Source organism: Odocoileus virginianus, chromosome 4 (genome assembly GCF_023699985.2).
Source record: "Odocoileus virginianus isolate 20LAN1187 ecotype Illinois chromosome 4, Ovbor_1.2, whole genome shotgun sequence".
In the NCBI taxonomy this organism is placed as follows: domain Eukaryota; kingdom Metazoa; phylum Chordata; class Mammalia; order Artiodactyla; family Cervidae; genus Odocoileus; species Odocoileus virginianus.
This window is the reverse complement of record NC_069677.1, coordinates 39344362-39357861: the sequence shown is the minus strand read 5'-3', so window position 1 is coordinate 39357861 and position 13500 is coordinate 39344362. Positions and strand designations below refer to the sequence as shown.

Here is a 13500-nt window from a genome sequence, read left to right as displayed (position 1 = left end):
TGAACTTCTTTATTCATTTTGGAATAGCTGTTTAAAAAATGTCTGTGGTTCTACGATTATCTACAGTAGACACAGGCAGACACATGCAGTGGAGTCAGCTGTTGGTCTTTTTAAATATACTGATATTTCTTTATATCATTCTTCATTTGGACTCTATATTTTCAACTAAACTAGGTAAAGGGAGAATTCTGCCATAATTTGTCTTTGACATCAGAGAACCCTGATGGACAATAGAGCTAAGAGATTAAGATGTGAGAGCTTAGCCTCTAGAATTAGTTGTATATGGCCTGCCTCTGCCATATAAAATATGTATAAACAAAATTTTTGTAAGTTTTAGCTTTTTAGCATATATAAAATGAAGATATTAATAAACTCGCCTTAAACGGTCATCATTAGGATTAAATAAGAAGATACTTGGAAGCATTTAGCACTGAAGCATGTTGTAAAAGGCTTCCCAGGTGGCACTAGTGGGCAATTACCCGCCTGCCAATGCAGGAGACATAAGAGATGTAGGTTTGATCCCTGGTTGGGGATGATCCCCTGGAGGAGGGCATGGCAACCCACTTCAGTATTCTTGCCTGGAGAATCCCACGGACAGAGGAGACTAGTGGGTTACAGTCCATAGGGTTGCAAAGAGTTGGACATTCTGAGGCTACTTAGCATGCACGCATGCGTGCATGTTGTAAAAGCTGATGAACATTAATTACTTACAAATCAAGTCTTTTTTAAAGCCTCTGTAGTTGGTGGCTCAGATGGTAAAGAATCCACCTTCAATGCAGGAGACCTGGATTGGATCCCTGGCTTGGGAAGATCCCCTGGAGAAGGAAATGGCAACCCATTCCAATATTCTTGCCTGGAGAATCCCCATAGACAGAGGAGGCTGGCAGACTACAGTCTGTGGGGTCACAAAAACTCAGACACAGCTGAGCAACTAAACACAGCAGTGATATTAACAATATTTAAAATTGTTTCCACTTGTTTCAACCTGTCTTTAGGCTCTAGAAAACATTTCACAGAAACAAATTCTAGTAACCCTTTCTAGGTTTAGAATTATTGCCAGCACTCTGATGTTTCTTGGGTTAGGGTGTATGAAAGTAAACATCATGTAGTTTTTGTTTGTTTTGTTTTCAATATTGGAATAAGAGATACGGAAGAGGGGAAAAAAGTTCCCACAAATTTCATCCTGCTTACAGTAGGGTAGCAAGGAAGATTTTGAGCAGAGAGGGGACATCCCTCTGGTGAAAGAAATCTGTAAAGTGGATACATTATTAACTATTAGGAAAAGTATCCATTGATTCTGTCCACACAGGAAGCTATCGTGATGATCTAGGATTTCAAAAATCTATTCTGGGATCAAAATGTAAATGGATGAACAGAAAAGTATGTTGGAAGAACAATTGACTGTTTTTTGGCGATTGACTTGGACATACAGATGAGGGAGATGTAGGAATCAAAGATAACTCTAAAGTTCCAAGCCAATGGACATGAAAGAATGATAATATTATTTAGACAAAAGGGAAAGTTGAGCAAGCCAACATTTATGAGCTCAGTTTTTTTATATAATTAAAATAGGGGAGATAAAGGAGGCTTCCCTGGTAGCTCAGCTAGTAAAAACAATCTGCCGGCAATGCAAGAAACTCCAGTTTGATTCCTGGGTCAGGAATATCCCTTGGAGAGGAGATAGGCTACCCACTCCAGTATTCCTGGGCGTTTCTGGTGGCTTAGTCGGTAAAGAATTAAAGAATCTGCCTGCAGTGTGGGAGACCTGGGGATCTCTGGGTTGGGAGGATCCCCTGGAGGAGGGTATGGCAACCCACTCCAGTATTCTCGCCTGGAGAATACCCATGGACAGAGGAGATTTGATTTTTTTATGTATTGTCAACAACAATTATATAAGATCGAATAGAAGAAAACTTGCACTATATCTTCCTTTATTATTCATTTTTTAAGAGTGAAAATGAGATTATAAGATGGAAGACTGTATATCATACAAAATAATTCATTCCTCATCTCTTTGGTTTTACCTTCTTTTTCTGCTCTCTGATGTGAGTTTTTTCCTAATGTTAAATATGTCCTAAGTAACTCCATTTATGCTAAAGTGTCACACACTTGAAGACTAGGCAAATCCAACTCTAGGTGCCTGGGAACGGGGGTTGGGGGACACAAAGAGAGGAAGAAAGTGTGAAGAGCAAGAGTGAGAGGGAGAGAAAGAGAGAGGGGATAATTGAAGGGAAAGGAAATTGCATACCCCTTCTGTTCCCACTGGTGAGTAATGAGTATAGCCATAGACAAAACCCAAGTAATAAATGAGAATCCTTTGCTTGCTGTCAAAATTAGCTCTCACATACCTCCTTCAGGGTGACCATCTCCCTGGGCAGAGGACAATTTTAGCATTCCAAGGAAAGCATTTGTTTGGACCACATGGTATCTAAACCAATTACTTCTGATGTTCAGCCACAAAAATATCTCCAACCATGGAGGAAAAACAGATTATACTGGACTTGCTAAGAAATAGTTCTACATTGTACTTCTATGGGCTATCTAAAGAAATTTTTTAAAGATTAAATTTCACTGACTTTAATACATGACTTCATCATAAGATGTTAACTTACTCCATACATATACATCATATTCTCTTTTATTTACTTTCTTCCTCTTTTTCCTCCCCGCTTTTCTTTCTATCCCTTTCCATTATCTATCCCCAGGACTTCAAATACCAAGAGCTATATGAATCACCTTCCACAGATAGTCTCTTATTTATTTAAAAAATTTTAAATTCTCACTAAAGTTAGCCTGGATCTGAAGTTAGAAAACATTGCTATTTTAGTTGTTTAGGTTATTAGAGGGTTTTGATGAAGTCTTTGTCAGACTATAATGCATTACAGCAAATCAATTTTATCTACTTGAAGATATCTTACATTTTCTTGTGGACTTTTCTAGACTAGTGGTTGAGAATGGCACTGATATATTCATATATCTGCATGATGAACGTACTGTCACTGTGCTTCTCCATATAATTTTTCCTTGCTTTCCAGTTCTGGGCCTCTTTTCTCTTTCTTTGGTCCCGGGAAAGAGATTACCTAGAATATATCCTTTAAGTTTTCCCTTATTTATTCTTAAAGCCAAAACAGTGTTTTGACATTTCCATTTTCTAGCATGCCTTCCTGGATTTTATGGTTTGAATTGTGCTCACATCTGTGACTGCAAAAATGGAGCCAATTGTGATGCAGCCAGTGGACAGTGCATTTGCCCAGCAGGTTTCCATGGCAACCAGTGTGAAAAAGGTATAGCCAGGGTGTTTCTAAGCATTGAATGTGGGGATTCTGAGTGACTGTGAGATCTTTCCATCTGGTGGGAAACATGTAAACCTGAATCTCAAACATGGAATAATCACCTGAGCTTTTGATGTGGACATTAAAGTGACAAGAATTCACTCTTACAAGCAGTAAAATGAGTCCTGATCTTATTGCTGATTGGTCAAAATTTTTATTCTCCCCTAAATGAAACTATTTAGGATCTCAAAACACCACTAAAGCAGTTAGTCTTCAATGGAAAAGGATTCTGCTTTGAATGAGAAATATTTCATTAAATACTTTGAAAAGGATGACATGCATTGGGTTCAGTGGTACTGAAACAGATTCAAGGGCTTTATGAAAATATTAAAGATGTGAACTAGGCGTTCATCAGCAGAATAACAGCCATGGATGTGGATGAAGATATATAGGTGAGAAAGTGGGCTGTCAGTTTGAAATAAAATTAAGCCCTGGTCAAATATAATTAAGCCCTGGTCAATTCAAAGCAATACAGAACCACATAGTTTTCAATAAATAATTCCAAGTTTCGTTTTAGTTTATATTATGTTTGCTCTTGTGCGTATAGTTACAGCAACCCCAATAATTATAAAGATAATATAATGATAGTGGTCATTTGACTTTATGTGAATCAAAGTTCTTGCCTTAAAAAAGGAACTATATATTAGTTCTATATCCTATTCTCATAGGTCACTGGAACTGTACATATAGTATCTCTTGTCCATCCTTTATTCACTTATTCATTTATTATGTAACAATTTGAAAAAATGTACACATATTATGTGCTTGCTATTTAAAGACTGGAAATATAGTGAAGCTTACCATCTTCTGGAGAAATAGTAAATAAATAAATAGCATTATAAGGAATACTAAAGGAATGGTTCCCTGGTGGCTCAGTGGTAAAGAATCTGCCTGCCAATGCAGAAGACACAGGTTCCATCCCTGGGTCGGGAAGATCCCCTGGAGAAGCAAATGGCAACACACTCAGTATTCTTGATGGGAAATCCCGTGGACAGAGGAGCCTGGCAGGCTACAGTCCATGGGGTCACAAAAGAGTCAGACACAACTTAGCAACAAAACAGCAACACTTAAAATAATGTACCTGGCTGGATGACTCAGTCTCATTCCTTAAATTTCTGTCTTCAGAAAGCTTACATACATTCTAACAGGTGCAAACCAGTGTTGAAGTAAGTCAGTTTTAAGATGCAAGTATGAACTTATCTATAAAATGAAGCTGCATTCCAGAACTTTCCTCTCTTCTTCCAATCAATCTCATTTTATCTTCCCACTATGCTTTTCAAGAAACTGTATCTTAAATCTCAACTTAGGTGCATCAATGAGAGCTCAAGGAGTTAATTTTTCAGCATTTCTCTTTCCTGGATAGACTGTCCAGCTAGAATGTTTGGAGACAATTGCCATCAACTTTGTGATTGTGAGAGAGAAAGCTCCTGCCACCCAGTAACTGGAAAATGCCTCTGCCCACCTGGGAAAACTGGAGGGAGATGTGATGCTGGTATGAACCAAAGCACCTTTGGATGTCTCTCTGACTCATGGGTTATGTGGAAATATACAGACATTTTCATACTAAAGCATTACTCAAAGAACATTGCCTCACCACTGCTTGTTAACTTGCCTTACTATGATTAATCAGGGTATGGCAGTTGTTACATTATAGACATCCCAAACCAGCACCACAACAGACAGAGCATACCTCGTAAGTACCTCATAGTGATGCAGTTAAACATTGTGATCACAGTGATTCAAGAAAATACTAGATTTAAGGCAATCAAGGTGAGGTCTAGATGGTATTCTTAAAAACAAAGTTCTCAACTATTCTTTGGGAATTGAAACTTACACTTTTTGTTTTATTTTACTTACAGGAAGAATAACCTTAAATAAAATTGCAATATTCAGGAACTATCTTTAAAAAAAGAAAATAGATTCAATGAACTATTGACTTCTCACTTGCTATTAAACTTAACGGATGCATACAAAATAAATAGGTTTTATATTAAATTCACAATAGTCCTGAAGGACTGACTGTGCCACAGATATGACCCAAAATAGAGCATTTAATCTCAGAATTTCTTCTTCTTCATCTGACTAAAAGGAGGGTTCAATTCACTTCAGTTCAATCACACAGTCATATCCAACACTTTGCAACCCCATGGACTGCAGCACACCAGGCCTCCCTGTCCATTATCAACATCCAGAGCTTACTCAAACTCACATCCATAGAGTCAGTGATGCCATCCAACCATCTCATCCTCTGTCGACTCCTTCACCTCCTGCCTTCAATCTTTCGCGGCATCAGGGTCTTTTCAAATGAGTCAGTTCTTTGCATAAGGTGGCCAAAGTATTGGAGTTTCCACTTCAGCATCAGTCCTTTCAATGAATATTCAGGATTGATTTCCTTTAGGATGTCCAATGGACTCTCATGAGTCTACTCCAAAACCACAATTCAAAAGCATCAATTCTTTGGCACTCAGCTTTCTTTATAGTCCAACTCTCAGATCCATACATGACAACTGGAAAAACCATAGCTTTCACTAGATGGACCTTTGTTGGCAAAGTAATGTCTCTGCTTCTTAATATGCTGTCTAGGTTGGTATTAACTTTTCTTCCAAGGAGCAAGCATCTTTTTATTTCATGGCTACAGTCACCATCTGCAGTGATTTTGGAGCCCCCCAAAATAAAGTCTATCACTGTTTCCACTGTTTCTCCATCTGTTTGCCATGAAGTGGTGGGACCAGATGCCATGATCTTAGTTTTCTGAATGTTGAGCTTTAAGCCAACTTTTTCACTCTCCTCTTTCTCTTTCATCAAGATGCTCTTTAGTTCTTCTTCACTTTCTGCCATAAGGGTGGTGTCATTTGCATTACTGAGGTTTTTTATATTCTCCCAGCAATCTTGATTCCAGCTTGTGCTTCATGCAGCCCAGTGTTTCTCATGATGCACTCTGCATATAAGTTAAATAAGCAGGGTGACAATATACAGCCTTGACGTATTCCTTTCCCAATTTGGAACCAGTCTGTTGTTCCATGTCCAGTTCTAACTGTTGCTTCCTGACCTGCATATAGGTTTCTTAAGAGGCAGGTCAGGTAATCTGGTATTCCCTTCTCTTTAAGAAATTTCCAGTTTGTCATGATCTACACAGTCAAAGGCTTTGGCTTAGTCAATAAAGCAGAAATAGATGTTTTTTTGGAACTCTCTTGCTTTTTCGATGATCCAGTAGATGCTGGCAATTTGATCTCTGGTTCCTCTGCCTTTTCTAAATACAGCTTGAATATTTGGACATTCACAGTTTACATACTCTTGAAGCCTGGCTTGGAGAATTTTGAACATTACTTTACTAGCGTGTGAGATGAGTGCAATTGTGCAGTAGTTCGAACACTCTTTGTCACTGCCTTTCTTTGGGATTGGAATGAAAACTGACCTTTTCCCGTCCTGTGGCCACTACTGACTTTTCTAAATTTGCTGGTATTGAGTGCAGCACTTTCACAGCATCATCTTTTAGGATTTGAAATAGTTAGGCTGGAATTCCATCACCTCCTAGCTTTGTACATAGTGATGTTTCCTAAGGCCAATTTGACTTCACATTCTAGGATATCTGGCTCTAGGTGAGTGATCACACTATCATGATTATCTGGGTTGTGAAGATCTTTTTTGTATAGTTCTTCTGTGTATTCTTGCCACCTCTTTGTGTCTTCTGCTTCTGTTAAGTCCATACAATTTCTGTCCTCTATTGTGCCCATCTTTGCATGAAATGTTCCCTTGGTATCTCCAATTTTCTTTAAGAGATCTCTAGTCTTTCCCATTCTGTTGTTTTCCTTTATTTCTTTGCACTGATCACGGAGGAAGGCTTTCTTATCTCTCCTTGCTATTCCTTGGAACTCTGCATTCAGATGGGTATATCTTTCCTTTTCTCCTTTGCCTTTGCTTCTCTCTTTACACAGCTTTTTGTAAGGCATTTTAGGAATCAGTGAACTAAAGTGTACTGAGATGGGTGAATTTAACTCAGATGATCATTATATCTACTACTGTGGACACGAATCCCAAAGAAGAAATGGAGTATCAATCATAGTCAACAAAAGAGTCCAAAATGCAGTACTTTGATGCAATCTCAAAAATGACAGAATGATTTCTGTTCATTTCCAAGGCAGACCATTCAATATCACAGTAATCCCAGTCTATGCCCCAACCAGTAAAGCTGAAGTAGCTGAAGTTGAACGGTTCTATGAAGACGTATAAGACTTTCTAGAACTAACACCCCCAAAAGATGTCCTTTTCATCATAGGGAACTGGAATGCAAAAGTAGAAAGTCAAGAAATACCTGCAGTAGCAGGCAAATTTGGCCTTGGAGTACAGAATGAAGCAGGGCAAAGGCTAATAGAGTTTTGCCAAGAGAACGCACTTGTCCTAGTGAACACCCTCTTCCAACAACACAAGAGAAGACTCTACACATGGACATCACCAGATGGTCAATACCAAAATCAGCTTGATTATATTCTTTGCAGCCAAGGATTTAGAAGCTCTATACAGTCAGCAAAAACAAGACCAGGAGCTGACTGTGCCTCAGATCATGAACTCCTTATTGCCAACTTCAGACTTAAATTGAAGAAAGTAGGGAAAAACACTAGACCATTCAGGTATGACCTAAATCAAATCCCTTATGATTATATAGTGCAAGTGACAAATAGATTCAAGGGATTAGATCTGACAGAGTGCCTGAAGAACTATAGACAGAGGTTCGTGACATTGTGTAGGAGGCAGGGATCAAGACCATCCCCAAGAAAAAGAAATGCCAAAAAAAGAAAGGAGGTTTGAGGCTACGCATTTCTAACATCATTTCCAGCACTAATCTGTGATTCTGTAATCTAGAATTTCAATCATGATGTAAAAGCCTCAGTAACCTTCCAGGTCAGGCTTCCCTGGTGGCTCAGTGGTAAAGAATTTGTCTGCTAATGTAGGAGATGCAGGTTTAATCCCTGGGTCGGGAAGATCCCCTGAATGAGGAAATGGCATCCTACTCTAGGGTTCTTGCTTGGAAAGCCCCGTTGACAGAGGAGACTGGTGGGCTATAGTTCATGGGGTCGCAGAGTCAGACACAACTTAGTGACTGAACAAATAATAAATACAACACCAACCTTCTACGCAACAGGAGAGTGCTAGTCACCTAACATCCATCTCCCCCACCCCACCTTGCTGCTGAGAAATAGCAATAAAAACGACTTGCTTTGAATGCCATGCCCTGCCCTAAACTTTGCTTATATTTATTTCATCCGTATCACAACCCCATGAAATCATTGATGTTCTTATTCCCATTTGACAGATGAGGAAGCGGAGGCACAGAAAGTACAAAGTGGCAGAGCCAAGATTTGAACCCAGGTACTCTGGCTTCAGGCCTTGGGTGATGCTATTGGAAGACGATACTGTATATGTAAACATCTGTATCTAGTCCAGAATAAGGAACCTCCAGTGGCTCATTAAGAGTCTTGTATTCCTTCCAACCCCTCCTTCTTCCCTTCTGTGCAGAATTACAAAATAAGGCCAAGAGGTTTTGAGTATTCACTAGGAATCCTTTGGATCTTCAAACTCAGGAGCTTACTGATATTGACATTTCTTCCCTGAAAATCTGCTTCATTTGTATCTTTAATCCTTGTGTTTCACTGCATTACAAGTTTCTTGAGAGTCGAATCCATGTTTACTTATCTTTTATCAAAAACATTTAGAATTAGGTCTAGCACATGATAGCCTCAGCAAAATTTTTTTTGAATTCATTCTCATTTCCTTTCTCCATTTTCTGAATGGAGTCATGATAGAAGCACCTGAACTTGGTCACATCTAGACTAAATTCAGAATAAACATCTACATGACATCATGATGAAGCCACAGGACACAGTCTCCAATGAAATGCTCACAAAAGGCAGTGCTTTTAGCATTTGTGGTTTCATCTAAATCCTCAAGAAACCCATTAATGTATATTGAATGCATATTATCAGCCAGGCATTTTCATTTATAGTAGATGCCTTTACTATTATCACCATGCCCATTTTCTAGGTGAGGAAGCTGGGAGCTGAAGGTTAAGTAAGTTGCCCAAGGTTAATAACTGATAAATGGGAGCTTAGGGATTTGAAACAAGCAGTCTGGATCTAGAGTTAGACTTTTAACATCCCCACTAGATACTGACTCTCAAGGAAAAGAAAGGGATAGGAACTGCTTTCAGTTGTCTATCTGCCTTGTCCACTAACCAGAGTGATTGCTGTTTAATTTAATTTAATTTAAAATTCGCCTCCACAGTCACACATGACATTTTAAGTGCTCAGTGGCCATATGACTAGGGGCTGCAGTATCAAATAACTTGGTATAGAACATTTTCATCATTTCAGAAAGTTCTATCCAACAACATTTAGCAATGACTTAAAACTAGCCACTAAACCAGGAGAGCTGATGGATAAGCTGAAAATTAAAACCTTACTGTATGGAGTTTCTATGGACCAAATTTGCTGTCACATAGTCTCTTTCATCCACAAGTAAAACTGCCACGTGACAGTGGATGCTTTGTATTAACTTGTTAATTCTAGGTGGGCACCTCAAGGCCTCTCTTGTTGTGAGCTCTTTGGGGTACCTATAGCCTACACAGACGTACTGTGGGCTCTTTTATTTGCATTTTTATTTTCAATTAGGCACAGTTCATCTGCGATATTAACTGTGAACAGCTGTGTCTATGCAGGCACTATAAAGATAAAAGACCTCGTTTTAATTTGAACTCTGGTAAAGAACCTATTAAACAGCCATAATATTAATTCATAAAAGAATGTAGCAGCTTTTTATTGGATTACTTCCCCACCCCCTTGGTAAATTAACATTTGCAGACATTCAAACAGATGTCTTAAATACACATCGTTATTAACATGAAAATGTGGTATTTTTGTAAATTAAAATCAGATTCTGAACTGCTCAGGAGAGATCCTGACTCATAACTCTTTTTCAACAAGAAAACTAGGTCTTAAAACCAAACTAAGTAATCCTTCCACACACTGGGCAGCAGTGGGTGTGTTAGGTTAAATTCAAAATGACACAGTTTTGTTTGTTCATAAAGTTTGATCATTAAAAAAAAAAAAAAAAGATTCATTTCAGAGTAGTATTTGCATCACCTCCCCAGTTCCTTCTGCCTACCTGTTGTTCCTTGATTTAGGAAGAGATTGAATTTGTTTGCTCATGTTGAAACTCTGTCAAAAGATTAATTGTAAAATTGACATATGTTTTCCTTTATCTCGTATTTTAAATGCAACTAGTTAATTAAGATGAGAGCTATGCCTCTCATGCCTAAATCTATCTTCATTATCCAAGAAAGAAAATTAAAATAAACATGCACTGCTTGTGGAATATTTATGGTGAATCTCTAAACCAGCAAAAAGAATTTTGAGACCCGAAAGACATGTTTAACAAAATTTTGCTCACAGACTCAGAATCTGCTCTAGGTGTATGTATCTTTATATTTATATTGCTATCTCTAATTTTTTCTACCTTCCAGCTTTCCACTTTCTGATTTGGGCTTTCTTTTCCATGTGCTTAATACCTGGTGTCTTTCTACACGGTAGTGCAGAATAAGGAATGAGCACTTGAGAATTTAGAAATTCACCTCTGTCATTTTCCAGGGGTCTAATATTTGAGAAGTTCCCTTAAGACATTCAAACCTTAGTTCATCTCTTTCCAGAATGAGAGAGCTTACCTCACCACCTTTCCTACCTCACAGGTGTTTGTTAGAGCCAATTAAGATATATTAGGAACCCATTTTGAAAAATGGCATAGAGCTAGATGAATGTTATTATTGCAAAGTTAAGTTTCTCTGGTCCTTAAACGTTGGTAAATTGAGTTATTTCCCAGTCTTGCCTGACTGCCTAAGAAATGTGAAACCATTTTCTGTTTCCATGGGTTGGGCTTGGCTTTCTTCCCAAGCTCACAATCCTTCAGAAACAGAACCTGTTAATTCTCTGCTAAGTCTCTGCTGGATATCAGACTAAGACAAAATACACAGGTTGGGGTGTGATTTTGGAAGGGGGACTTTTTTTTAGTCCATGTTTTGTTATTTTGATAAAGCTAACACTTTTTTAATTCCTTTTCTTCATTTCTCTACTGATTGTGATCACAATGCAATTCAAGTTAAAGATAGTTATAACCCTTTAGTACATATAGCAGGATCCTCCGTGAGATCTATAATCCTTTCAACATATGTTAAGAGATGAAAGAGTTGAATTTAAAGTCATTTCATTTTCAGCAACATAAGCACAAGTAATTGTGTTTTCAACCTAAAGGCAAATTTCATATATTGTGTTTTCTGGGTAAGTGTTGCCTTTTTCTGACCTCAAGACAACTAATCCATTTTCCTCCTGTCCCTCACAAAGCGCTACTATAAGCTGTATCGAATAATCTAATTTTGAGAAGGCATTTTGAAAATATCAGTTGCTGTCCCGTCTTCTCATCTGTTTGTCACTGACTTTCTTAGCACTCTTCAGCCTCCTCCTGTTTCCCATTAAAGTCCTTACTTTCTTATATAACATTCTTAGCATGGGAAAAAGATATCAATGGTTAACCAGAATTCTTTACAAGCCTATCATTATCTTATTGAATTCCAAGAAATAGTAGTAAAAAGACTGATTGAAACGCATATTTGAATTGGTTTTATTTTTGTTTTTTCCCCTCACAGAATGCAGGTCAGGCCAGTACGGACCCAACTGCTCTCTGAAGTGCCAATGTGTCCACACGGCTCACTGTGACCCTCTTAATGGGCGCTGCAATCGCCCGCCAAAGAGAATGGGTCCAACCTGTGAGGAAAATGGTTTGGATGATCCTCAATAACCAAATGCTAACAGCTTTTCAGTGGATGAATAGAATTTTGCTGAGGTTCACCCATGGTTCATCATCTTAACTTTGGCAGAGAAATGTACTTATTCAACCATCTTCGGCCCAGCCTCGCCTGTTGTGAGGTGAAAGACAGGACGTCTCAACTTTATGGCCTCCAAGCACAAGTTCCATTCTCTAGCCTACCCTTCCCAACTTCCTTTCGCTGAAGAACATGCCCAAGAAAAAGAGAATGTTTTTTCAAGGTCCCAAATCATAGTAACATTTTGGACTAATAAATGAAACTCTTTTTTTATATGCACAGGAGGTATTTAAATTTGGAAGTAAGAACTGCTTTTCAGTTCAGGTTGGACTGCACTGAAATATTCACACCTATTCACTGAAGACCTCAGTGACCATTAAGTAGCTGGATCCTCTTTAGAAATGTCTAGAATTTCATCTATTTATTCTCGGTATCCTGCTTCACAGCTAAGTCAGCTTCAGATTGTTAATGTATTGTATTTCAAACATGACTTTTGGTGTGGGAGGCTATTAAGACTTTAGCCACATAAAGATCAGGGTAAAAGTATGACGTGCAGACTTAACAATGAATCATCAAAATGTTTAGTGGTGTTCTCCTCATCACTGGTCAGCAGACAGGAAGAAAAAGTGAGTACAACTGATCAAGGCAAGTGCTTAGCCTGCTCCACAGATTTCCCATGGAGCAGGACCTGATTGGAAGTAAACTTTTAATCCACACTGTAATCTTGACCCAAACTGTTCATCATTTAGGTTGGTTCTATAACATGTGTAAGCATGAGCCATGTCATGAGAGACACATCAATAAATATGATTATATTCTTGCTCTCAACTGGTATATAAGTGTTTAAAATTTCAGATGACTGCTTAATTCACTTTAAATAACAATAATTTTCTTGATTAGAAATGTTGTCACTCATGTTATCTAATAGGATAAACAGAGGATATTGAAATTACATGACTATATATTTGACTTAAAACAATATGTACACAAAATAGTATTTAAAGCTCTTAAATAAAATTTTAAATAAAATCTTTAAAACTTTTAAATAAAATCTTAAGAAAGATTTGACAGGGATTTATGAAAAATGTTTGGTGTTATCAATTCACTAGTTTATGATCTTTACTTAACATGTATTTTCCTATATCTCAACACAGTTGACAGAGATATATCATATCTACAATAGACAGCCATGTCAAATTTACTTTTATTAAATAATATGAAAATATGATTAGATAATATCCTCAATGATTGCTTCTAAATTTGCTTTGGTCTTAAAAGAGCTACAATCAACTTATCCTTTTT

The 13500-nt window shown here is 37.9% G+C and overlaps 1 protein-coding gene across 1 annotated transcript in view; it reads left to right on the top strand.

Annotated features, from left to right (window-relative positions):
- Positions 1 to 13224, top strand: part of LOC110151118 (multiple epidermal growth factor-like domains protein 6) — a 107129-nt gene extending 93905 nt beyond the window's left edge. The window contains exons 14-15 of the mRNA XM_070467083.1: positions 3156 to 3284; positions 12022 to 13224. Coding sequence (XP_070323184.1) covers positions 3156 to 3284; positions 12022 to 12173 — 281 coding nt within the window. The 3' untranslated portion in view covers positions 12174 to 13224. The remainder of the gene's footprint in view (positions 1 to 3155; positions 3285 to 12021) is intronic.
- Positions 13225 to 13500: the final 276 nt, after the last annotated feature.